General features: G+C 34.7%; 1 protein-coding gene across 5 annotated transcripts in view; it reads right to left on the bottom strand.

Moving 5' to 3' along the window:
* YTHDC2 (YTH domain containing 2) overlaps positions 1 to 26183 on the bottom strand; it is a 65192-nt gene that overhangs the window by 22582 nt on the left and 16427 nt on the right. For all 5 annotated transcript variants that reach the window (XR_003792754.1, XM_029217647.1, XM_029217648.1 and 2 more), the window contains 13 exons: positions 25933 to 26035; positions 24569 to 24725; positions 21490 to 21597; positions 20222 to 20370; positions 18330 to 18465; positions 14423 to 14549; positions 14145 to 14210; positions 8957 to 9135; positions 8606 to 8702; positions 8440 to 8527; positions 8273 to 8353; positions 6492 to 6574; positions 934 to 1039 (listed from right to left, as the gene is read on the bottom strand). Coding sequence is in view for 4 of the 5 variants with exons in the window: in XM_029217647.1 (XP_029073480.1) it covers positions 934 to 1039; positions 6492 to 6574; positions 8273 to 8353; positions 8440 to 8527; positions 8606 to 8702; positions 8957 to 9135; positions 14145 to 14210; positions 14423 to 14549; positions 18330 to 18465; positions 20222 to 20370; positions 21490 to 21597; positions 24569 to 24725; positions 25933 to 26035 (1480 nt within the window). In the remaining variant the exon portion in view is untranslated. The remainder of the gene's footprint in view (positions 1 to 933; positions 1040 to 6491; positions 6575 to 8272; positions 8354 to 8439; positions 8528 to 8605; positions 8703 to 8956; positions 9136 to 14144; positions 14211 to 14422; positions 14550 to 18329; positions 18466 to 20221; positions 20371 to 21489; positions 21598 to 24568; positions 24726 to 25932; positions 26036 to 26183) is intronic.

Below are 26183 nucleotides of genomic sequence, written 5' to 3'. Positions count from 1 at the left end.
AGGCAGCCATGGGAAGTCAAAGACAGTTTCTGCGAGGAAATGACACTTAAGATGTACAGATTAATTAGGAATTAAACAGAAAAGGAATAAGGGGGTGGTTTCAATGGAGAGGGGATAGCACATATGAAGGCCCTAAGATAGAAGGAAACAAAATGTGCTTCAGAAACTGAAAATACTGGTATGAGCAGAGAGAAGAGGAAAGGCAAGAATTAAAAAATTAAAACTGGAGACACAAGCAGGAGAGATAATTTAGGCTTTTGTTAAGAACTTTGCATATCCTAAGAAGAATAGAAAATGGCACACAGGCATGGAGAAGTGGGAAGTCATCCAGGTACCTGGATGCCAAAAATATGACCCAGTGTCTCTTTAAGGTTTGGAAGCCAGCATCTAGCTCAGCACACCAGAGAATCAAATTAATGCACTTCTGATAGTTTTCCCTAGAAAGTACATAGTGTTTGGCTGTTCCATGAAGTCAGAAAACCAAAAGGAAAACAATTCATACAGGCCAGGAAATCTCAGTGAACTCAATTCCAAAACTACCAAGGTAAGATCAGCATCTTAAACTGAGATTTTGGTATTATCTTTTGTACTTTAAATGATTTGTTTTCTACTTCTCATTGAGAATTTAAAAGGTGAACACTCATGTGGTTGACAGACTCCTAGAATGTTACATTAAAAAAACAATATATCTATAAACCATACTAAAATTCAAATGCACTCAAGTAATCCTTTTAAATTTTGGAGGTTTTTGAGTTAAATTTTCTTATACAGAAAAAATATTAGTTATATATAACCACCCTCAATAATATATACTTTATAATTTTATTTTATAAATTGATTTTTTAAAAGCCCAATCAGTATAAGTTGAAATGGTCCCTCTCCTCCCTCACCCACAAAAAATAGCCTTTTAGATAGAGTTAAGTAAATTTCCACCTGTAATGGCATTCTCAAAAGTTCTGGAGTCTGAAATTCCAACATATTCTGGAATCGAAGTCTACTGAACAGCCGGAAACAAATTCCAGGTCTGCATCGCCCTGCCCTTAAAATTGAAACACAAAATTAAGGCTCAAACCAGGAATAAAGACTATAATAAGGAAACTGTAAAAGCAATATGATTTAGGAGACAGAACAATGAACCAGTATCAGGACAAGTGAGTCTGAACCTCTACTCTGATACTGATCCCCTAACCTTTGAAAAGGTACTTCACATCTGTGGGACTCAATTATTTCATTTATAAAGTGAGATTCATGAATGACAAGTAATACTACCTGACAAGTAATACTTCTAAGACAGTGGTAAAAATTTATATACTATATATATATATACACACACACAAAAATAAAAGTGAGTAAAAAATAAGGCATGAATAAATATATGGTAATTTAAATTTAATCAAGTTTACAGAGCTGATACTAAGCACTGTGTTTAGGCCCACTAAACACAGAGTTGGGGAAGTTATGCATTACACAACTCTAAGAGAGTATCATTTACCCCACGATCATAGAGACTTGCATAATTTTCTGGAAAGCACTAGAAATACGCCTTGAGGAAAAGCAGTCACTTTTAATTTCATCCAAAGTCCCTGTATCAGCTAATAGCAAGGCTGAATATGCCAAGTGACAGAGATACAGAAATATCCCTATGTAGCCTCACAAAGCTCATAATCCAAAGAGACAAACCTAACTATAACACAGTATGATACAAGTTAGAAAATCTGACATTGTTGGACCATTCCTTCCTTCATCAAATATTTCCCTCACTACATACCCATTTGCTTTCCCACCTATCCAGCCTCCTCTGAAAGATTTCTATCCTTCCCAGTTCTTAAATGTTGATGTTCCTCTGAGGTCAGACCTTAGCCCTTTGCTCTCCTTATCCTGCTCTCTCCCAAATGATATTAATAATCCTCCTAACTTCAAGTTCCGTCCATCTAGGTTTCCTTATCCTAATTCTAGGCCTATATTTCAGAAGGCTCTTAGCTCCACTTGGATTTTCCAGTCAACTCAAACAACACAACCAAAAATTAATTCTCCCCACATAACCACGCTTCACATTTTCCCCGACAATAGCACCACCATCCACAAAATTTTCATAGAAACCTGTAAGACATCCTTCATTCCACTCTATTCCTTACCCCCCACCCCCTGGACATACAATCACCAATATTACTCTCCTGGATATCTCTTGAATTAGTTACTTACAGGCATACCTCAGAGATAGTTCAGGTTCAGTTCCAAACCATGGCAATAAAGCAAACATTGCAATAAAGTGAAACACAAGAATGTTTTGGTTTCCTAATACACAGAAAAGTTATGTTTACACTATACTGTAGTACATTAAGCATGCAATAGCATTACGTCTAAATAAACAACGTGCATACCTTAATTTAAAAAATACTTTATTATTAAAAAACGCTAGCCATCATTTGAGACTTCAAAGTCATAGCCTCTTTGCTGGTGGAGAGTCATGCCTCAGTGTTGATGGCTGCTGACTGATCAGCTGAAGGCTGAAGGCTGTCGCAATTTGTTAAAATAAGACAATAATGAAGTTTGCCTCATCAACGGCCTCTTCCTTTCATAAACGATTTCTCTGAAGCATTCCACGCTGTTGGATGGATAGCATTTTACCCACAGAACTTCTTTCAAAATCAGAGTCAATTCTCTCAAACCCTGCTGCTGCTTTATCAACTAAGTTTACGTAATATAATCCTTTGTTGTCATTTCAACAATCTTTACAGCATCTCGACCAGGAGTAGATTCTATCTGAAGAAACCACTTTCTTTGCTCATCCATAAGAAGCAACTCCTCATCTGTTAAAGTTTCATCATGTGATTGCAGCAATTCAGTCACATCTTCAGGCTCTACTTCTAATTCTAGTTCTCCTGCTCTTTCCACCACATTTGCAGTTACTTCCTCCCTCAAAGTTATCCATGAGGGTTGGAGTCAACTTCTTCCAAACTCCTGTTAATGTTGATATTTTGACGTCTCCCCATGAATCACAAATGTTCCTAATGGCATCTAGAGTGGTGAATCCTTTCTAGAAGGTTTTCAATTCACTTTGCCCAGATCCATCAGAGGAATTACTATTTATGGCAATTATAACCTTACAAAATGTATTTCTTAATGAATAAGACTTGAAAGCTGAAGTTACTCTTTGATCTATGGGCTGAGGAATGAATGTTGTGTTAGCAGGCAAGAAAACAATATTAATCTCGTTGCGCATCTCCATTAGAGTTCTTGGGTGACCAGGTGCATTGTCAATGAGCAGTAGTATTTTGAAAGGAGTCACTTTTTCTGAGCAGCAGGTCTCAACAGTGGGCTTAAAATAGTCAGTAAACCGTGTTGTAAACAAATGTGCTGTCATCCAGGCTTTGTTGTTCCATTTATAAAGCATAGGCAGAGTAAATTTAACATAATTCTTAAGGACCTTAGGACTTTTTAAATGGTCAATGAGCATTGGCTTCAACTTCAAATCACCACTTGCATTAGCTCCTAACAAGAGAGTCAGCCTGTCCTAGGTGGCATTTTCTTCCAAGAAATGGCTGTTTTCCAAGGAAAATCTGTTTAGTGTAGCCACCCTCATTATCTTAGCTAAATCTTCTGGATAACTTGCTGCAGCTTCTACATCAGCACTTGCTGCTTCACCTCCACTTTTATGTTATGAAGATGGCTTCTGTCCTTAAACCCCATGAAACAGCCTCTGCTAGCTTCAAACTTTTCTTCTGCAGCTTCCTCACCTCTCTCAGCCTTCACAGAATTGAATAGAGTTAGAACCTTGCTCTGGATTAGGCTTTGGCTTAAGGGAACGTTGTGGCTGATCTGATATTCTATCCAGACCACTAAAACTTTCTCCACATCAGCAATAAGGCTGTTTCAATTTCTTATCATTCATGTGTTCAATGGAGTAGCACTTTTTATTTCATTCAAGAACTTTTCCTCCACATTCACAACCTGGCTAACTGGTGCTAAGAGGCCTAGCTTTCGGCCTGTCTTACCTTTTGACATCCCCTCCTCACTAAGCTTATTCACTTCTAGCTTTCGATTTAAAGTGAGAGAAGTGCGACTCTTCCTTTTACTTGAACGCTTAGGTGCCATTGTAGGGTTATTAATTGGCCTACTTTCAGTATTGTGTCTCAGGGAATGGGGAAGCCCAAGAAGAAGGAGAGAGATGGGAAATGGCTGATCGGTGGAGCAGTCAGAACACACACAATATTTATGGATTAAGTTTGCCTTCTTATACGAGCACAGTTCATGGTACCCCAAAACAATTACAATAATAACATCAAAGACCACTGATCAGAGATCACCATAACAAATATAGTAATAATGAAAAAGTTTGAAATATTTCAAGAATTACCAAAATGTGATACAGAGACAAGAATTGAGCAACGCTGTTGGAAAAATAGTGCTGATAGACTTGCTCAACACGGGGTGCACAAGATTGCCATAAACCTTCAATTTGTAAAAAATTCAGTATCTGAGAAGTGCAGTAAGGGGAGGTATGCCTATATTCCTCTTTATTTCAACCACCACTATAATAATTCAGGCTACTCTCATCTCTCCCTTATTGTAAATGACAGGATTAATGAAAAGAGTCTCCTACTGGGGTCCTTCTACCATCATTTTTGTCTCTACCTATTCATTCCTCAAAAAGATGAAAGAATACTATAACCATGTTATTAAGAAGAAAAAGGAGAGAGAGAAAATACAAAATGGTCCTAAACGACCAGTCTGCAACTTACCTCTTTCCACTCATTTTTCATTATTCTCCTCTAAACTCCATCCAAACAACTTTCTTTGTCACTCTTGCCTTTAGGCCTCTGTGAATGTTTTCACTCTGCCAGAAATGCCTTCCCAAAATAACTATTTAATCATATTTGTCTCGGATTCTATCTTAACTCCTCTAGAAGCATTATCTAGTTACAGTGCAGATCACATAATTATTAAAATTGCTTAATTTATTGGATTCCAAGATGGACTGCAACATTTCCCCATCTCAAACTTTACCCATCAGACCATAGTTTATTCATCATTGCACCCCTAACACTTGCACAGTGAAGGCTGCCAAAAAACATCTGTTGAAAAAGATGGCAAAGAAAATTTCTATAATTTCTGATTTTTATCCCTGATAATATACTCTTAACACGGTGTAAGTCCAGCTCAATGTGCCAAGCCACACTTGTCATAAGAAGACAACTGACACAATAACAACAACAAAGAGCATTCTATAAAGTTATAAAGTACAGAAATCAATGTATCCACCATCTTCAGTAGGCAGCACTCTTAAAGTCAGTATCTGATGTTTTCTTGTTAGTTAAAATGCAAGAAAAATTAGTCAAATAATTACTGAAAAATATGACTCTTTTTAATCTTGCCTTTTTAAAAATGAAAAAGTAATGCAAGTATGTGCTAAATAACTGAAATACAAAAAATACAAAAATAAAAATTGTCTCCTTCCTCCAAGAGCCCCACAAATCCTCCTTCTCAGAGTCAACAATCACTGTTTTGTAATGTTTAGCTCAGCCTCGACAACATATGTGTGTCTAAATATACATGTAAACATACACATGCATAGATTTTTTTAGAACAAGAAAATACTAGATACATGTTTTATACCTTACTTTTTTCAATTAATATGAGCTTCTGAAAACTCATTCCACATAAAACACATACATCTACATATTTCCTTTTAATAGTTACTTAGTATGACATTGTGTGACAATAATATAATTTGCTTAATCACTTCACTACTTATGGATACTACAGTGTTCCTAGACTTTTCACTACTACAAATAATACTGCAAAAAACATTCTTAAACATACATCTTGGCACACATACTATGAGTGCCACATACTTGGCACACATTTATCCTGAGTACAAGTATGCTCAGGATAAATTATGAGAAGTAGAATCCACTGCTAAAGGGAAGAACTGGATAAACAGTTTCAAATCATCCTCTGAAGAAGTCACATCAATATAAACTCCCATCAGCAAACTGTGAAAGCCTACTGGCCCATGCTTTTGTCAACTCTTGTTATGTGTGCTGTTAAAAATTTTCACTGATGCCAATCTGATAAGTAAAACATAGTACCTCATTAATTCGCATTTCTTTAGGTATATATGAGATATATGTGGTATATGTGAGGTTAATGTAGTGGTCTTTATTTAATTGATTTTCATGGAGCTTTTTATGTATTGTACAGAAATTAGGCCTACATCTTACACTGCTTTTATTTTTGTTTTTTAAGTTTCTTATGTCTTCTGAGTGTAGATCATACTAGACAAAAATTTTTATTTTTAACATAACCTAAATTCAACTTTTAAAATAAGTATTAAAATGGTATGCTTTGCAAAAATAATATAAAAATTAAGACTAACACGAAAGTTTTAACATTTTAGAGAAAGTAGAATATACATTAAATATGTAATACATATGAAAATGTTTCCATTTTATAGGCAATTGAATCAATGTCCATTAAATATACATTACCTGCCTTTTCGCTGTATGGCACTAGCTTTGGAAATCCACACCATTTTTAACATTGTAACAAAATTCAGTGCATCGAAGGATTTCTGTAATATTTAAATCACCTTCATGTTAATACATAAAAGGTATTTAAGAAGAAATAGCAGAAAATATTATGAACATATTTTAGCACATCGAGTTTAATTCAAAGTCCCTTTTGATTAATTAGAACAGAATACTGATTTTAAAAAAAATCCAGATTTCTGGTCACAAACATTCTAAGGAAAAAGAATGAAAACTAAACTTAGAAGAGCTGTAAAACTTCCTCATTCTGTGCCTTGCTAAGCTACCTGTTTTTCTCTGCTACACTTGGATAATGGCAGTCAGTTCTCAGAAGGCATCAAGATTGGAGAGAACTGATCTATTCCTTGAGGTCATTTTCTATCAGATTTACATCACTGTGGGTAATAGGAGTGACCAGGGAAAGACGTTTTCTGAAATACTTTCCAGGAAGTTGATTGGAAGAATAACAATAATCACTAAAGTAATCCTATTCCCAACTGAATAATTTTTAACCCCTTCCATTTTACCTCCTGCTGAACTACTAATGCAGTTAGCCTATCCAGAATGTTACAAAAGAGAAAGTTAAAAAGAACCATTACTATCCCCATACTTTCACTTCTAAAGTGGAAACTTATGTAGAAAAATATTTTAAAAGAATTCATTGCTAGAATATATACATCAATCATTCAGTGACTTTACACTTTCCTTTTCATAAAATTACTACATAGAGCAAATACAAATGTGTTCTCATAATTGTTTAATTATGGGATTTTTAGAAAAGATGCTGCTTATTTTGTTTTTAATAAAATGTTACATTTAACAATTTTGTATATAAAATAACTTTTGGCACTACCATCACAGTTTACTTGATAAATAACACCTAAAGGTAATTAATTTTTTCACATTAAAAATGATCATTCATATCCACTAGAACAGATATAATTTGCTTTCCCAACATGGATAGCACTGCTCTCCTTGAAAAATCAATTACCTCTATCACTTTCAATTATTTCAGTGAAAGGATCGACCAAAATTAAGGGTGCTGAGAATTGCTGGGCATTCCAACACTAAAAGGAAATAAATGCTGCCTTTTATTTATATCAGGAATTGGCAGTAAATATTTTAGCCTTTGCAGAGGGGGTCTGTTGCAACTACTCAAATCTGCCACTGGAGTGTGAAAGCAGCCACAGACGATGGGTAAAAAGTAGACATGGCAGTATTCCAACAAAATTTATTTTTACGAAAGCAGATGATGGGCCCAATTTTACTGCTAGCCATCATTTGCTGAAGCCTGGTTTTATGTTTGTTTGTTTCCTATCAGCATGGTTCTCTTGAACCAAGTATCTTTTGAATACCTACTATATGTGGAGCACTGGAGATATAACAATGAACAAGAGGGACACGGTCCATGCCCATGAGTAGAAAGAAAACATACAAAATATGTAATCAAATTCCCACATTGACAAAATTTTCACTGTAACTAGCCAAATCCTTTATTTTATTCCTAATATTTAGTGAGCAGAGGCTAAATTTTTTGTATAATTTGTTAAAATAAGACAGATCCTACAAACTGAGTTGTTTAAGGTAGAATATTTACTTTAGTGAAACCAACATTTACTACGTTAAATTCATCTTAGAACCAGAAATTTTCCCATTAAAATGAATTCTGCTTATAAAAGCATTTATTGTTATGGAACTTAACCTTTGTCATTTAGGTAAAAATACAACTTATCCATACATACCTCTTTCACTTTACCAGAATCAATAACAAAGACAACGTCATTGACTGTGATGCTGGTTTCAGCAATATTGGTGGAAAGGATCTGCAATAGGATATTATGTTATCGTTAATATGAAAGCAAAACCAATGACTAATAAAATGGAAAAAAGAAGATTTTATGAAGCTTACTATTTTTCGAACACCTGCAGGTGGGTTTTTTAATATCTTCTTTTGATCAGATGTTTGCATATTTGAATGAAGCATAAAGACTTGGTACCTGTCGACAATTAAGAGAAAATATACTGTGGTACCTAACTGTTATTTAATGCAATAAATATAAATCTTTAGCTTTTACCTATGAGTATTGTCAGCGAACCGCCTGTCATCAAACAGGATGCGATCCCTCAGACCAACAATTTCATCATATCCAGGCAGGAAAATCAATATTGCACCTTGAAGAAGAATGACTTTTTTTTAAACATTAAATCTCTTTGTAAAACCAGAATCAATCAAAACAACTAGCTATAATGAACTACATCATGTGTTTTCAAGTACTGATAAACTCTAATACTTATAAAATGACACAAGAGATTATTTGTGCATTATTATCAACAAAATTGTATAAAAATTTGTACACACACAAAATACTAAATTTAAGTCAAACAATATATTTTTGCTTCAGTTCTTTTAGACAATACTTATTTACCAGAATCACAACTATGGCAGATATTGTATAGAAGATGCATGATCAAATCCAAGTCTACTTTTTCATCATCAAAACTATGATGATAAGCTTTCAGGAGCTCTCTGTCTTCTGCACTGAGATCACTCCCATTTGTTTGAACCAAAGAACTTTCATCTAAATTTCCAAATTCCAATGAAGCACTAGAAAAGAAAAACACAGACCAAGTCAAATTTCATTAAAAAGAGTAACGCTTAAAGGCCAATGATTCCCATTATGTCCATGTTCAAATTTTCAATATACTCTAAAGAGGGTAAGTAACAATTAATACACTATAATGTAATTCATATTTTGGTTTCAAGTATATTATTCAAAGTAAAATTTGGCAATATGTGTTTTTAAAAAAACTCTATCTGAAGACATTTCTCCAAAGGAAATATACAAATAGCCAATAAGCACATGAAAATACATTCAACATCATTAGTCATGAGAGAAATGAAATTCAAACCACAATGAGATACCACTTCACACCCACTAGGATGACTATAATAAAAAAGACAGATAATAATAAGTGTGAGAGAGGGTGTGAAGAAATTGGAACCCTAATACACTGCTAGTGGGAATGTAAAATGGTGCAACCACTTTGGAAAACAACGTGGCAGATCCTCAAAACTGTTAAACATAGTGTTACCATATGGCCCAGCAGTTAGACTCCTAGGTATATAGACAAGAAGAAATGAAAATATATGTCCACATAAAAATCTGTATACAAATGTTTATACCAGTACTATTCATAACATCCCAAAAGTGTAAACAACCTAAATGTTCATCAATTGATGAACGGATAGACAAACTGTGGTCTATCCATAGAATGGAATATTACTCAGTCGTTAAAAAGATGCTACAACATGTACAAACCTTGAAAACACTATGCTAAGTGAAAGAACCAATCACAGAAGATCACATATTATATGATTCCATTTATAGGAAATGTCCAGAACAGATAAATCTATAGAAATGGGAAGTAGATGAGTGGTTGCCTAGGGCTGCTAAAGTTGGGGGAAATTAGAAGTGACCTCTAATGAGCACAGATTTCTTTTTGGGGTGATGAAAATGTTCTCAGAATTGGCTGTGGTGATGACTGCATAACTCTTTGAACATATGTACTAAAAACCACTGGATTATACACTTAAGTAGGTGAATTATATGGTATGTGAATTTTATCCCAATAAAACTTAAAAAAACACAAACTTTTGGTTGTCATTTACCTTTTCTTAATAGGTTGTTTCTAATTGTTCATTACTATAAACAATGTTCTGGAGAATAGTTCATACATAAAAAAAAACCAGTCTACAGGTATCAGCTTAAAATGACTAATTCAGTTATCCTACACTAAAAGCAGGTTGATTATGCTATTTCCCGAAAGCCAAAATCAGTAGAAATTACTGAAATAACCCCCTTGCTTCTTCATCCTGTAAGTGAAAATATAAAACTGCCATCACTAGTAATTATCAATATGATTTCTAGAAAGTTCAGTTCAGCCCAATCTTTCTTAAAGAGCTTAGCAAAAAAATAACATAAGACTACTTTCAGGGACTTCCCTGGTGGCGCAGTGGTTAAGAATCCGCCTGCCAATGCAGGGGACACGGGTTCAAGCCCTGGTCCGGGAAGATCCCACATGCCACAGAGCAACTAAGCCTGTGCGCCACAACTACTGAGCCTGCGCTCTAGACCCCATGAGCCACAACTACTGAGCACACGAGCCACAACTACTGAAGCCCACAGGCCTATAGCCCGTGCTCCGCAACAAAGATAAGCCACAGCGATGAGAAGCCCATGCACCGCAACAAAGAACAGCCCCCGCTCGCCGCAACTAGAGAAAGCCCATGTGCAGCAACAAAGACCCAACACAGCCAAAAATAAATATTTTTTTTTAAAAAAAGACTGCTTTCAATAGGAAAAATATGAAACTTCTGCAACGTTATAATTGTAGTATTTAAAATTTTTAAATCCAATTTAAAACATTCCAAGTTTTTTGTTTTCTTATTTTTACCAGGTAAATTAAGGAGGTATTATGTTCTTTGTTTAATGCTATAAACTTTAGATATCAAGTATCAATAATCCAGCAAACATAATAAATTTAATTTAAATGTTTGAAATTTATAGTTGATAACATCATGATCTGTGGAATAAAAAGAAAGCTGACTTAGCTGGGATAATTAAAATATTATCCAGATAATTGTTTTACATGGTAATCTGTAGTACATATTGAGCTACACCTAACACCGTAACAGTATCTGGAACATTCGAAGTGTTAGCATTAAAAGGAAGTTCTGGTGCAAGTTCTGGTGCTATTAATGAAATGATAATAAAACCCACCACACCAGAATTAGCATTTGGATCTGCCAAGACTTTGAGACTCTACATTATCATTTAATGAAATTAAAATGATAAAACTAATTTCATATTTCAAATGTTTACTTCATCTAATACCCGAGACTTCATCTATAGACTTAAATACAAAAACCCAAGTCAAATAAAACATTTTGTATGTTCTTGAATAATAGATGTTTTAATATATTTTAACTTCATACTCTATTATTTTTTTGACAGTCTTATCGGTTGAAAATAGATAAAAGCTATCAGCGTACTATAAAATACATTTCCTTTAAATTTCTTTTAAATATATTTTTTCTTTAAATGTCTAATCTAAACTCTGTATAAACATCAAAATTTATCTAAAATAATTATCTAAAAGAAGAATTATAACAGTTTCATAGGATTTTGAAAGTATTGCCCCTTTTTTTTTTAAAATCAAAGTAATACATGTACATAGTGTTAATAAACAAGGGTTTTATAGAAGTTATAACAAAAACCCCTCTCCACTCCTAGTCACACTGCCTAGGACCTTTTTCAATTCTTTTAGCCATTTCTTTTGGTATTTACTGCCGTATTTCTAAGCAACATGCATCTTCTGCTATTTATTCATTTAACAATTTAGTAATTATCTGTGAATCTCCAATTAATGAAAAATGAGGTCACCACCCCCACCCCCATATAGTTTCCACACACATAAACCCATACAATTTTCGTTAAATCTGCATTCAGCTTTACTTTGCTATGTAAACATTATTTACCCCTGAGCTAAATAGTAAACTATGATTACACTCCCTTTCTTCTGTAACTTTTTGGTTTTCCTTGAGTAATTACTGTCTAATTTTTATTTGCTTAGTTTTCTGTGTACTTAGCACTAATTCTTCCCAAAGTGTCCAACAAATTCATAAAATCTTTTTAATATGATCAAAACGATCAGGTAATCCTTTTTACCCCAGAGGGACTTTCCTCCTGGAGCTCTCTATCTTCTGTTTCTATGAGACAAGGCCTACTGGGCAGCTGTCATGGGAACAGCCCTGTGTACCAACATACTAAGCATTTCTTTCACCTATCTCCTGTGCTGGATCTACTGTATTCTTCTCTGTTTTACTTCACTTCCTCATTTTTGTAGGACACATTCTCTAACAGCTTCCTCATAAAAAAATACATAGGAAATAAATTTTCCTATCCTTTTTCTACTACTTTCTATTTTTTTGTCTTTTTTTCCTACTCTGTCAGCAATTTTTTTCAACTTTATCTTGCAACCCTTCTGAATTATTTTTCTGCTATCATATTTTAATTTTCAAGGGCTCTTTCTTGTTTATTCATTCTTTCAAAAATAATCACTGAACATCTATATCCAGACACTGTCCCTGAACAAAGGAGACAAGAAGCTTACTAAATTCCACTGGAAGGAAGAGACAGGCAATAAACCAATAAATACAGTAAATAAGTAAATTATATAGTTTATTAAAGGATGGTAGGTCCTATGGACAAAAGAAAAAGTAGAACAGGTTAAAGAGGATCAACTGTGGGGGAGGCAGATTGCAATAGATAGGTAAATTTGGGTAGCCCTCATGAAGATGAAATTTGAACAAAGATTTGTGGTCTGTTCCTTTTTTTCTTTTTTTTAAGCACACTGTTTTCTGGTTCATGAATGTTATTTTCGATTACTATTTTTGAAGTTTTCTTCTGGTCACTGATGCTCAGTTTTATTCAACTTCTGGGGGTTTTTTGTTGTTACTGTTTATTTGATGTTTGAGTGCTTTTTCCACTCAAATGCCTGGTGATCAATCCTTGGCAGTTTGTTTATTTTTAAAGAGTAAAGCACAAAAACCTCCAGGTGTACAAGTGGGGAAAATTGAGTTATCTGGCTTAAAGATGGTCATTTCATTGAAGGAATACCAAACCTCTTAAAGTTCTAAATCTTTTCTCTAGGCTTGGTCTGTTTTTCCAGGAAGGAATTCTCAAGTTTTCTGCCAAAGAACATAAGCTTCAAACAGGAAAAGGAGATAGGGACAGCAGGGGAAGGGAGTGGATGGTATCTCAACTTTTAGTCTTTAAGTAGACTTTCACTTAAACCCCTTTTCTGTTTGATACCTTACTCCCACTCTCCCACTGTACCTGGTCACCCCAAGTCCAAACTCTAAATGGTTTAATTTTTCAATAAACTTCCTACATCCTGCTACAGTGGGAAAGAGATATCACCTGAGGGCAGGGAAGAAGGGAATCTGAGATTCCAAGTATTCCTCATAGAGAATTTCAACTAACTCTGTTATTTTTTTAGCCCTTTCTTTCATTGCTTCATTCAGAAGTAGTTGAATGAGCCTCTAAGAAGTTCAAAGCTAAAATGAGGTTGTTTCTCATTGGCACTTCCCTCTTTAGGCACTCAGGCTTCAGCTTTCTAAGCTTTGCTAAGTCAAACATCAGTAATCCATTAGCCATATATCATCCAAAAATTTACTAACATCTTTCATCAGTTGCATATCCTCTTCCATTCTCTTTGACTTTGTTAGTTTACACATTTTATATTCCTTCCTTACCATTTTAGTGAGGTTTTGGGGAAATGCAGAGAGACAAATACCAAGTTTAACTGGAGATTCCCCTTCTTCTTTTTTAAGATAAAATAAACAATAAGGTAAATACTATAATACAGTGGATCTTACTAACAACCTACAAAATAACTGAAAGCTGTTATTAGAAAAACTCCTTAGAAACACACACAAAAAAATCTGGATAAGAGACTATAAATAGCCTTCATTTGTCACATTCTATGATTTATATGGCTAAGTTTTTTAAAAAGGAGTCAGGATTAATTAAAAATAGTATAAAGTGTTACCTGTAAGATTCTAGAAGATCCACAATTTCAGTCTGTCCAAAGTGTTTAGCCCAATCTAAAGCCATCCTGCCAAAATTCAAAGATATCGAATTAAGAAAGAGAAATAATATTCTCAAAATTATAAAACCAGTTACTCAAATTTATTCATTCACCCATTAAAGTAGAGATGTATGAGCAATTATTACAAATAGCTTTTAATATAAAGACATATAAGAAATCAAAAAAGATATGTGTAGTTATACAAAGATATACAAAGAATGAATGCAATTTAAAATTACCAGCCATTTGATGCTTTAATATGAATATTGGCTCCCATACTAATTAACTGTTCTACTTGACTTGAAAAACCTCGTCCTGCAGCAACCATCAAAGCTGTTGCACTGGTTTCACTATGTCTGTAATCCACTAAAAGAAGGAAAAGATACATAAATGTTACATTTCCAAATTACTTTGGAAAATCATTTTAATTTTCTTGAATGTTAGGAGAATTAACCTGGGACTTGCTCCTTTACCTAAGTATATAACAGCATTGTATAACCTTTAACTCAGTTGATCCAAGAAGATCCGATACTGATGTGTCCTTAGTATAAGCAGGATGAAATAGGTACTATCAGTTGGAAGGCAGGAGAAGGAAAGATAGTTGTTAATTAAAACAGAAAAGGAAAGCTACTAGCTTTGTAGAATCCTTAAGTAATCTTCCTAGATATGCCTTGACCAAATGACAAGATATAATTAAAGAAGAATTAAAAAGTTAATTTTCATCAGTATCTGGTAATGAATACTTAAAAGGGCAAATGAAAAGTTCAAAATGATTTTTTGAGGTCCTTTTGTTTTGCTTTTATTACCCCATCATGCCAGGTTCTTATTATCTTAGATGCTTAATGAGAATAACACTGGCAGGAAGTTTACTTCCCATAAAACCCTTCCATGAGAAAAAAATTAAACTTTTATTGAATTTAAATTCATTCTTAGAATATATTTCAAGCAATGCAACATACTATAATTACTGAGAACTAATTTTCATAAATTACAAAATTACAAAATCTCAGAAAGAAATCACCACTGAAAAAAAACCTCTGTAGTAAAATTTAAGATAATTACAAAAGGAAAAATTTAATTTTCCATATATACCCAATTATCCTCATAATTTAACAACCCTCTAAAACATGGTATCCGTTATTAATATAAGCCAACGGTTTTAAGGTGGGGAGAGGAGCCTATGGAGAGAATTACTTCAGGCTTTTTATTTCTGAAAACACAGATAGCTATGCCTTACTCCTAGATTAAGATTCAGTAGGTCTGGGATGGCCAGGAACATGCATTATTACAGAGATCTGCAAAGATTATGATTTGTACTCAATATATGGGAATTACTGTTCAACGGAATATTCAATTAGGGGTATGGATAAATGTGGGAGTTTGAAAACGTCCAAAAATTCTTTAATACTCTGCCCTTCAAGGGGTGGAGCCTAATTCCCTTCTCCTTGAGTGTGAGCTGGACTAAGTGACTCATTCTAACAAATAGAATAAAGTGGAAAAGACGGTGTGCAACTTTGGAGACTAGGTCATGAAAGGTACCTATAGCTTCCTGCTTGCCTTTTCTTCTTCTCTTCTGAATCACACACTCTGGGAGAAGCCAGCTGCCACATTCTGGGAAGAATAAGGCAATCCTATGGAGAGGTCCAGATGGCAAAGAACTGAGGCCTTCAGCCAACAGCCAGAGACAAACTGAGCCCTCTAGCCAACAGCCATATGAGTGAGCCTTCTTGGAAGCAGATCCTCCAGCCCCAGTAAACCTTAAGATGACTGAAACCCTGCCAACAGCTTAACTACTACTCCATGAGTGACTAGGAACCAGAACCACTCAGTTAAGCCACTCCCAGATTCTTGACTCTCAGAAACTATGTGAAATAATAGATGTTTCAGGTTGCTAAGTTTGGGAATCATTTGTTATGCAGCAATAGATGATTAGCATCCAGCGTTCCATAGAATGCCTAGTCTTACAAAACCAGCTAATTACTACCTGGTTATACAAGATCACAGAGGGAAATTGATATGATTAAAAAAAAATCTACCAAGCCCAAGGCTTCCTGGATCACATGAAGTATTCTCAACTCTGGTGCCAATTAAGAGTTGAGATTTTAGAAGAGAAATAAAAACATGGGAAGTAAATTACTGTTCATAGAGATACCATAACATTTTAGTTTACTACATACACATGGCCTAAGACATTAGAATACTGGGCTCTGGAAAATGTCCAATAAAACTATAAAGGAGAGGGACCTGGATGGTCATAATGGATGATCATTATCAAAGTAATAGTCTAGTACTCTCTAAAGAAATATCTAGGAAGAGGGTCAAAGATAATACAAAAATACTTTAAAATGTTTTATAAATATTTTAAAGCAACATGTCTCAGAGTTCAAATTTCCTAACTTATGGATAGAAACCTAAATGAAGTAGGCATTGGGCCATATGAGTATCTGTGGGGACCGCGTTCCAAGCACAGAAAACAACAAAGGCAAAGGCCCGAAGATGGGAATGGGCCAGCATATATGAAGAGCAAGAAGACAAGAGTGGCTATAGCACAGTGAACAAGGAAAAGAGTAGTAGAAAATGAGATAAAAAAGACTGTCAGAGACTAAATCAGGGAAAGAACTTTGATTTTTATTCAAAGTGTAATTGAAAGCCATGGGACAGCTAAGAGAAGAGAAGTGGCATGATCCAATTTCCTTGTCAAAAGGATCAATCTGATTGTTCTCTGGAGAACAGACTAGTAACATAAGAATAGAAGCAGTTAATAGTCCACTGTAATAGTCCAGGAAAAAATGTTGGCTTTGACTAGGATGGCAGCAGTAGAGGAAGTAAAACATGTGAGATTTGGGATTTATTTAGAAGGTAAAACTAACAAGATTTGCTAATGGATTATATGTGGGGTATGAGAGCAAAGTCAAAGATGATTTTATATTTTGTTGCCTTAGCAACTAGGTGAATGGTAGTACCCTAGAGTTAGATTCAGTGTGCCTGGGATGGCCAGGCACATGCATTTTTAAAGAGGTCTACAACTGATAATGATCACTAAGGGAACACTAAGGAAAAAGCAGGTTGAGAGAGAGGTAGAGAAACAGAGAATCAAGTTGTTTGGGGAATATCTAGTTTTATTCCCCTAACAGACTCCCAACCGGAGATGTCAAGTGGTGAGGTGTATTGAAGTGAGGGGGGAGTTCAGGACTGGAGACGTAAAATTAGGAGTCATTTTAAATAAATATTTAAAGCTTCGACTAGATGAGATCCATCTAAGGAGTAAGTGTAAATAGAAGGAAGGTCTGAGGATTGAGGCCTGGGACATTCCATATTCAGAGGTCAAGAAAAAAGAAAAAAATCCTGCCAAGGAAACCAAGACATACCAGCCAGGGTGATGAGAAGAAAATAAATCAAGTATGGAATATCAGAAGTTAACTGAAGAACATGTTTCAAGAAAGGAGTGATCAAGTATAGTAATAATAATGCTGAGAAGTTCAAGTGAGGGGATAAACTACTTGACATCTAAATCCCTTCCAGTAATGACCTTTTATTATCATCATTCTACCTTTTGCCTAAAAGCCTTCAGGGTCCTAAAACTCACCCCTGATTGCCAATATCCATTATAACCAACTAACGAAATCAGAATAAATCATTAGTGAAAATATGTCATGTGACATAATGCAGGTACATGTGAATCAGAACTTGAACCTATATAACTAAAGGTATACTAAAATTTTCCACTTATTGAATGAATAATCTAGAGTTAAAGTTATTAACATTTTTCCCCTGTTTTGAAATAACAAATCTCTTTGAAAACCCAAGATACTCCAGGGGTAAAGGTGATACACAGGGGGTAGTATATTTACGTCACAAATTTTATACACATAAAAATACTTTTGCATATAACTGTCATATATTCACAGACCCCATGAAACTATTCTGGAGACATTAGGTTAAGAGTCCCTGATTTAATACAATACTTATCTATTCTACTACGCTAATAAGAAGATCCTGATTTGTACATTTGAAATAGTACTCCAAAAGAACAAAATATTGGTTGTGAACAAAAAGTGAATTTTGAATTTTATGAATTAAGCTACACTTCTATCATAATAAATAACTTCAAGAGTAATACAAAAACCTTAAATAAATTATACTTACCACTAACATTTTCAGTTAAAATAAGGTGAAAGACCTGAGCAAAGGCATCAACATCTTTACGCAGCCATATGTCAGAAAGACAAGCATCCATTTCCTTTATTAACCATGGTTCAAGGCAATTCACATCTTTTTCTGTCTTTAAAAAGAAGCAAAGATTATAAATTACTTAACAGCTTAACCTTTGCTTGCAAAGAACATGAGATGGCCATAACGGCCACAAGAACTACTAACCATTTGGTATTACAGCAAAGGCTTTGACATAAAAGTTTCTCATCTCATCACAAACATAATCACTCACAATATTGTATCTTGTTTTCACATTCATCTTTTATCTGAGAATGACTCTGTCAACAAAGGAGTGTGATACAGTCACAATATTAACTGTGCTTCTGACAGAATGTTGCTAAATGTACCTGTCTATCAGTGGTCTTATGTCCCAACTGCACAACAGAGGAAACATCACCTGGAGCTTTTCAACACTGAAGCCACGTCCCACCCCAGAGCAAGTACTTCAGAATCTCTGGAATGGAGGCCAGATTCCATAGGACTTTAAAAGTTCCTTAGGGGATGTTACTGTGCAGCCAGGCTTAAGAATCACTAATTTAGGGACTTCCCTGGTGGCACAGTGGTTAAGAATCAGCCTGCCAACGCAGGGGACACAGGTTCGAGCCCTGGTCTGGGAAGATCCCACATGCCACGGAGCAACTAAGCCCGTGCACCACAACTACTGAGCCAGTGCTCTGGAGCCCGTGAGCCACAACAACTGAGCCCATGTGCACAACTACTGAAGCCCGCATGCCTAGAGCCCGTGCTCCACAACAAAGAGAAGCCACCACAATGAGAAGCCCACGCACCACAAAACAAAGAGTAGCCCCCACTCGTTGCAACTAGAGAAAGCCCACACTCAGCAATGAAGACCCAATGCAGCCAAAAATAAACAAATAATTTAAAAAAAAAAAGAATCACTAATTTAAATGGTCAAAATGCTGTTCACTGAACCAAATGGATGTTCCCTGCACTAAATAACAATTTTTAAACATTCTTTAAAAGTACACATTCTTTAAAACTATAGCTCATTTGGATGCATCAGAACTTTAAACACTGGGAGAAAACTGCAAGCATATCTGCATTATGTAGCTTCTCATGCTCAAAAGAGTTAAATTCTTTTTCTAAAAAGTGCATAGTCCCAGCCATCTCACTAATCACCAATGCCTTTTAAAGAATTCTAAACCAGAATCAAAGACCAGAAGGGACCTAGGAAATCCGCTGGTTCCAGTTTTCAAACAGACTCCAAGGAATCCAAAGTAGCAGAAGCCCCGCTTAGGGGTGGGGATGGAGAGTGATGGATGAACAGGCAGGATTTCTACAAAATATTTCATTTGTAAAAGATATTGTGGCAAAATAGAAGGGAGAAAAGCAGAGAGAAAAAGAAACTGAGGTCTATAGTGGGTAATTGATTTTACAGATTCACATGGCTTTGTGGTATAAACATCAGTCTTGATTACTTGCCCTAATACCAAGAGGTTTTTCTCAGTTTTTTCCTAACTTAGCTTATCTTGCATTGCTTAGCTCATAGGTTCTTAAACTTCTGAGATGATAAAATATCTAGCAATAATAATGTATGTATATATACATAATATCTACAACTATTTTCTTCACAAAATTTATAGAAAATATTGAAATAGTTTTAACTCAGAATGAAACAATAAAAGATGTTGCATTATTTGAAAAAAAAAGTGTGTAGAAAATTATTCTGAAAAATGTGTTGTAGTCTAAGATAAACTAAGGGAATTATGCCTTAATAATGTAATAAAAAATATAATCTCATAAAATGTTCTTTAAATTACACAATTTTCACTCAAAATAGCAGTGTGAAACCACTGAGGTCTTACCAACTGACTGAAGACGGCATCACCACCATCATCCAATAAATCATTTTCTTCAGTTACATTTGGGACAGCTTTCTGTCTCTGAGATTCAGGCTTGAAAGTATTCTCTTGAGCTGAGTACCATTCTGTAAGTGTGGTTTGTTGTCTTTCTTCTAAATTAATTACCAAAGAAAATAAGTAGATAAATTCTTTGCTTTTTGAAATATATTTCTTTGTTTAAAAAAATTAAGTGAACCTGAAAATACCTAAAAGTTGGCCTTATTTTAAAGTTACTTTTTAAAAATATATTAAGAACATTCAATAAAATGTGTTATGCTGAACCAAAAGGAGACATGAAACTGCTTTATAAAACCTCATCTATTCATCTACTAGTAAGAAGTTTACTTCTGAATCAGGACATAATTTAATGAGCAGTATTTTAGCCATATAACAAATACTGTTTAAATCAATGACTAATATGCATATAGCACTTTGTAGAAAATCATTTATTGAATTTCTACCACCATTCTGTTTGAGACACAAGTTATATTCAATTTTCATCTTCAAAAGTTTTGAGAACCAGAAGTTTTATAATTTACCTATTAGTGATTCAGCACTGCACTGAATGCACAGGCATTGCTAATTGCTTTTTTCAAGTGAAGAATCCAAAGAAGGTAAGATTATTTGTCCAAGGTTATAGTAACTAAACAAAGGAATCAAAGCTTGAAGCCAAGTCTTCCATCATGAATAATGTAATTAAAAGTAAGCAAAAGGAACTTAACCTTAATTCAAAAGCTGAGATATAGTATAAATCATAAGAGATGTATTAATAGGCAAGTAATGTTAAATTCAAAATACTGATGCAATTCATAACAATATCAAGATTTGAAAAACTCAACAATTATACCAAAGATGAGCCTGTTATTACTCATATGCTACTCTTTTCACTTCCTCACCCACTCCCCACTCCCACTCTATAACATATGCTGGGGACAGCCAGCACAAATCTTCTGCCTCCTTAAAATAGTGGTTGAATATTTGGATACAGACACACTCAGCCTCCTCAACTCTGGCATCCCCTTTCAATTCCCCTCTATAGATTATAACTTCTAGACATAAACCAGAATGTAGAACTTCCATATGGGACAGTATTCTAATATAATATTCTACAACTATACACAGAGAGAAATACTTTCAAGTGTCCTTGTATCTGCATAGTATAAGACTGGAGTACTCCAAAAAGTCAATATCAATAGTAATTTTCTTTTATATTTGTTTGATAAAAAGCTTACCTCGTTGTTTTTCCTTTTTGTATTTTAACATTTCTTTGTTTGTGTATCCAGTAGTTCTTAAAATGTCTTCCAGAAACATTTCTTTTACTTCAAATGGTCTTCCCTGTACTAAACAGGGATTAAACAGTCAATTTGCATCTTAGAGATAATTCATATAAAAACATGAGATTCTCAAATTAATAAATCTGAATATTAATCCAAAGGCAATTCCATAGGTCAAGTGATCCTCATATTGTCCTTTAAATATAACTCTGATCTATATTTTAGACAACTGTTCATTTGCATGTTTTTTTCCAGTGTTTACTATTTACTTGATTGTTTGGCATCATGCTAGGCACTAGGAATATAAATGGTAAGCAGAAACAGAGTTCCTCCTGCTCTCTTGAAGCTTTAAGCTTGTAATCTAGCAGGGGAATCTGACATTAATCCAATAATCCAAAACATCAATGTAAAAATAAAGTTGTAAAAAGTCCTGTGAGAGAGAAGTACAAGATACCATGACAGTACATAATAGGGGAATTTGAAGGAATCAAGAAAAGCATCCTCACTGAGAAAAATGAGAACCAAGAGAAGGGAGTAAACAAAATAAGCTACAGAGAGGAAAGAGTATACTTTGAAGAAAAAAACAGTATGTACAAAGCCCCTATGGTGGGAAAGAGTATGATGTTCTCAAGGAACTAAAAGGCCAAGCTAGTTGGAACATGATGTGAAGAGGGGTGTGAAGAAGGGATTGTAGTTCAAGATGAGGCAGAAGAAACAGATAAGTCTTATTAAGGGTTTAGGTCTTTATTCTGAGGTAAAGGTTGTTCAAAGTTTCAAGCTCATGAGAGTATTTAACATCATCAAAATTCCACTTCAGAAATCTGGCTGAAAATTCCATGTTGGCTGCAACATGGGGAATGGATTTAAAAGAAACCAGAGTGGATGAAACAGACCAGGTAGGAGCAATTACAATAGTTCACGCTGAAGAAGACAATAACCTGAACAAGATTGGTGATAGTAAAAATGGAAGGAGACAGACAGACTAGATAGATGGGAAGTAAAATCCGCAGAACTCAGCATTAGATTGGATATGGAAGAATGATAAGGAAGTGTCAACCACAGTTCTTGAAAGTCTGGCTTACAAAACTCAATGGATGATGTTGTCATTTTCTGAGGCTGACAAGGAAAGCTAAAAGAAAAACAGGTTGGCTTGTGGGAGCCGGGGTTTGGTTTTAGACATGTCAAATGTTAGGTGCCAAAATGACCTTCAATTAGCAGATGCATACATTTTATGTGCCTTACCACCCAGTAATATTATGAGCAAAAAGACTTACAGGTTTATGACTTAGGTGATTAGGTCAATGGTATGATTAACCAAAACAGGCAACACAAGAGAAGTAGATTTTTTAGAAAGGATTAAGTATTCAGTTTGGGCATATTAGAGGTGAACTGCTTATAAGCAACCAAGTCCAAAGCTCTGGAGAACAGTTTGAACTGGGAAATAAAGATTCAGGAGTCATCAGTGCAAGAGAAAGTAGAAGCCAAGGGCAAGAATGAGATCTTCCAGGAAAACTAACTATGCACCCCCAGTACCTAGTAGAGAACAGCATAGAGCAGGAAAGAGAGAAAAAGCAAAAAAGTCAAAGAAGGAAGGGAAGGGAAAGGGGATGGGGAAGGGCAGGGAAGGGCAGGGAAGGGCAGGGAAGGGCAGGGAAGGGCAGGGAAGGGCAGGGAAGGAGGAAAGGGAAGGGGAGGGAAGGGAGGAAGAGGATAAAAATGGGTCATGGGAAAAATCCTCAAAAATATCAGTATTTAAGCACCATGCAAAAGAAGAGAAGCCCACAGAGGAGACCAAGAAAGTACAGGCTGTAATACAGAATGAGACTTAGGAGGTAGTTCTGGCAAATAAATTATGGGATACGAGCATTTCACAAAAAAAGGGTAACGATTATGAGAAATACTACGGAAAATATAAGTAAGATTTTTATGTAAAATTAAATCAATTTCAAAACAATACTGGTAAGAATGCACAAATGAATAGCCCCATAAACTGCGGAAATGTGAATCATTTCAGCCTTTTGAAAAAGTAAAATGACAAAACCATCTTACTGTTAAAATTAAAAATAGATACATTCTTTTACTCAACAATTTCACTTTCAGGAATCTATCCTTAGAAGTAAGAGCACCAATATATAAGAATATATGTAGAAGGATGCTCATAACAACGATGTTTATAGTAGGGGAAAGGGAGAATACAGGACCAATCTAATGTCCAAATATTAAGAAATGGTTAAATAAATCATGGTACATTCATACTAGGAAATATAAAAGCAGTTCTTTAATATAATGAACTACATCTAGAGCTTCTAAACTGGAGAACTGCTCATGATATACTGTCATATGAATAAAGGAAATTGCAAAACATTGTATATGGCATGTGCCCATTTATGTAAAAACCATTTTCTATAAACCCAATATATATGTATATATTTACATATGTTGTATGAGCATGGACAAGGTGAGACAGGATATACACTAGGCTTCAACATCAAGTAATCTCAGGGAAGAAAAGATACGAAATGAAAAGAAGACAGGTGATTGTGAACTTTTTCCCTGAATGTCTGTACTATTTCACTGAGGTAAACACATAAAACTTTTTCAATTTTTGAGGAGGAAATCAATAATTTTTTTAAAGATTGGTGGAAAAACCAGATTTGATTAAAGGATAAGGACAAAAATTAAGTGGCAACATATTTAGAACTACATGGGAGGTAAACACAGGCATTAAGACTACTCTTTGAAAGAGTCTAGCAATAAAGGCAAAGCTATAGGACAGAATTTAAAGGGGAATACAAAATAAAGCATATCTCCTTTTAAGACTAGAGAGCAGGCTCACTACACAATACCAAAGAGTTGTAGATGGAAAAGGAGAGGATGAAAATACATAGAGATGACTGATTAAGTATATTTCAGAGAAAACATAAACAGATGCTCTATACATCAGAACATTCCCCACTTTCTATTATAATAAATAAAATCAAGCCAAAAAAGTATTCTTTCATACAAATCCTAGAAGAACTCTGACAGTTTAACTTACTGTATGTCACTGGACAACTCCCGAAATATCTCATAAAAAGGTTTACATCTAAGGCAGCACTAGAAAGAATTAGTTTCAAAGTTGGGTACTTCTGCAACAAATCTCTTAACTTTGTAAGTAAAAAATCACTAAACCGATCCCTTTCATGTACTTCATCCTGTAATAAACAAAAACAAAACCATGGAACAGTTAAAATACAAAAATAAAGTCTTTAAAATTATGGAGCTGCTGGGTTTCACACTAATTCAAGTTAAATGTAGACACAGCCAATTAGTGAAAATTTTGTATTATGGACAACTTAGAAATAATCAGACATTAACGACCTACTGTGGGTAACAAAACACTGCCCTTTTTCCCACAAAAACTACAACAAATGCTGAATTAGTGGAGTCTAATTTAATGTAATTTTAATAAATACAAAATCTATTTTAATAGGCTTCTGTTAGCATCAGGACCAGGTGCATCCTGTGGTTTGAATGCACAGAACTAATAAGTTTCCAAAAGCTGCTCTATCACAAGCTTATAAAACTTAATCTAAGTTTTCTGACACAAACTGGATAAAAGCTTAGAATTCTTTAACAAGGTGGTAATTCATCTACTTATTTCATCAGGAGCTAGTTAATTTAGCAGCTTAACCATGAAGTTAAATGACTTTAAAGTATGCCTCTAAGATTTGGAAGAGAAATCAGATGACTAAGCACAGAGAAAAAAGAAAACTTTCACCATTCTGGAGAACTCTTAAAATACATGTGCCATTTTCATATATAAAAAGCACTTTTTAAAAAACTATCTACTTATTTTATTCTCACTCATAAAACCTGATGGTAAGAATATCTTTATTTAATATAAAATATCTATTTCTAACAATTATGGACAATAAAAAGTAACTTGAGGGACTTCCCTGGTGGTCCAGTGGTAAAGAATCCACCTTACAATGCAAGGGACACATGCCGCAGGGCAACTAAGCCCGCACGCCACAACTACTGAGCTCCTGAGCCTCAACTAGAGCCCACATGCTCTGGAACCCGCACGCCACAACTACAGAGCCCACGTGCCCTGGAGCCTGCACACCACAACTAGAGAAGAGAAAACCTGCAGGCCACAACTAGAGAGAAGCCTGCTCCACAACGAAAGATCCTGCATGTCTCAACGAAGATTCCACATACTGCAACTAAGACCCTAAGATCTGACACAGCCAAAAATAAATCAAATAAATAAATAAATAATAAATAAATCTTTAAAAACAAAAAATAAAAGTTTTTAAAAAAGTAACTTGATTAGAATAGCCTGTTTTAAAAAAATTGGTTCTCATTTATATCCTATTCTAAAAATTTAATTAGATATTTAAATTTAAATATTCTTACCACAATAACATGTGTCACGGTTGACAATGAACTATCTCCTGCCATCAGAGTACGAAGCAGTACCCCATTGGTGCAAAATGTCAGAAGTGTCTTTGGAGAAACCCTTTTTAAAAAATCAAAATAAAGTTCACAATTACAAATCTTTTATGTAATTAAAACAAGGTCATATATTAAATGCTAGTGTCCTTTGTACTTTAATAAGTGTTACTAATATAACAATGTACTAGTATATATGCTTTATTAGCAAAGTT

This window comes from Monodon monoceros, unplaced genomic scaffold, assembly GCF_005190385.1.
Source record: "Monodon monoceros isolate NGI ecotype Baffin Bay Population unplaced genomic scaffold, NGI_Narwhal_1 Super_Scaffold_12, whole genome shotgun sequence".
Taxonomy (NCBI): domain Eukaryota; kingdom Metazoa; phylum Chordata; class Mammalia; order Artiodactyla; family Monodontidae; genus Monodon; species Monodon monoceros.
Note: the sequence above shows the minus strand (reverse complement) of the source record. Positions and strands in the feature narration are given on the sequence as shown.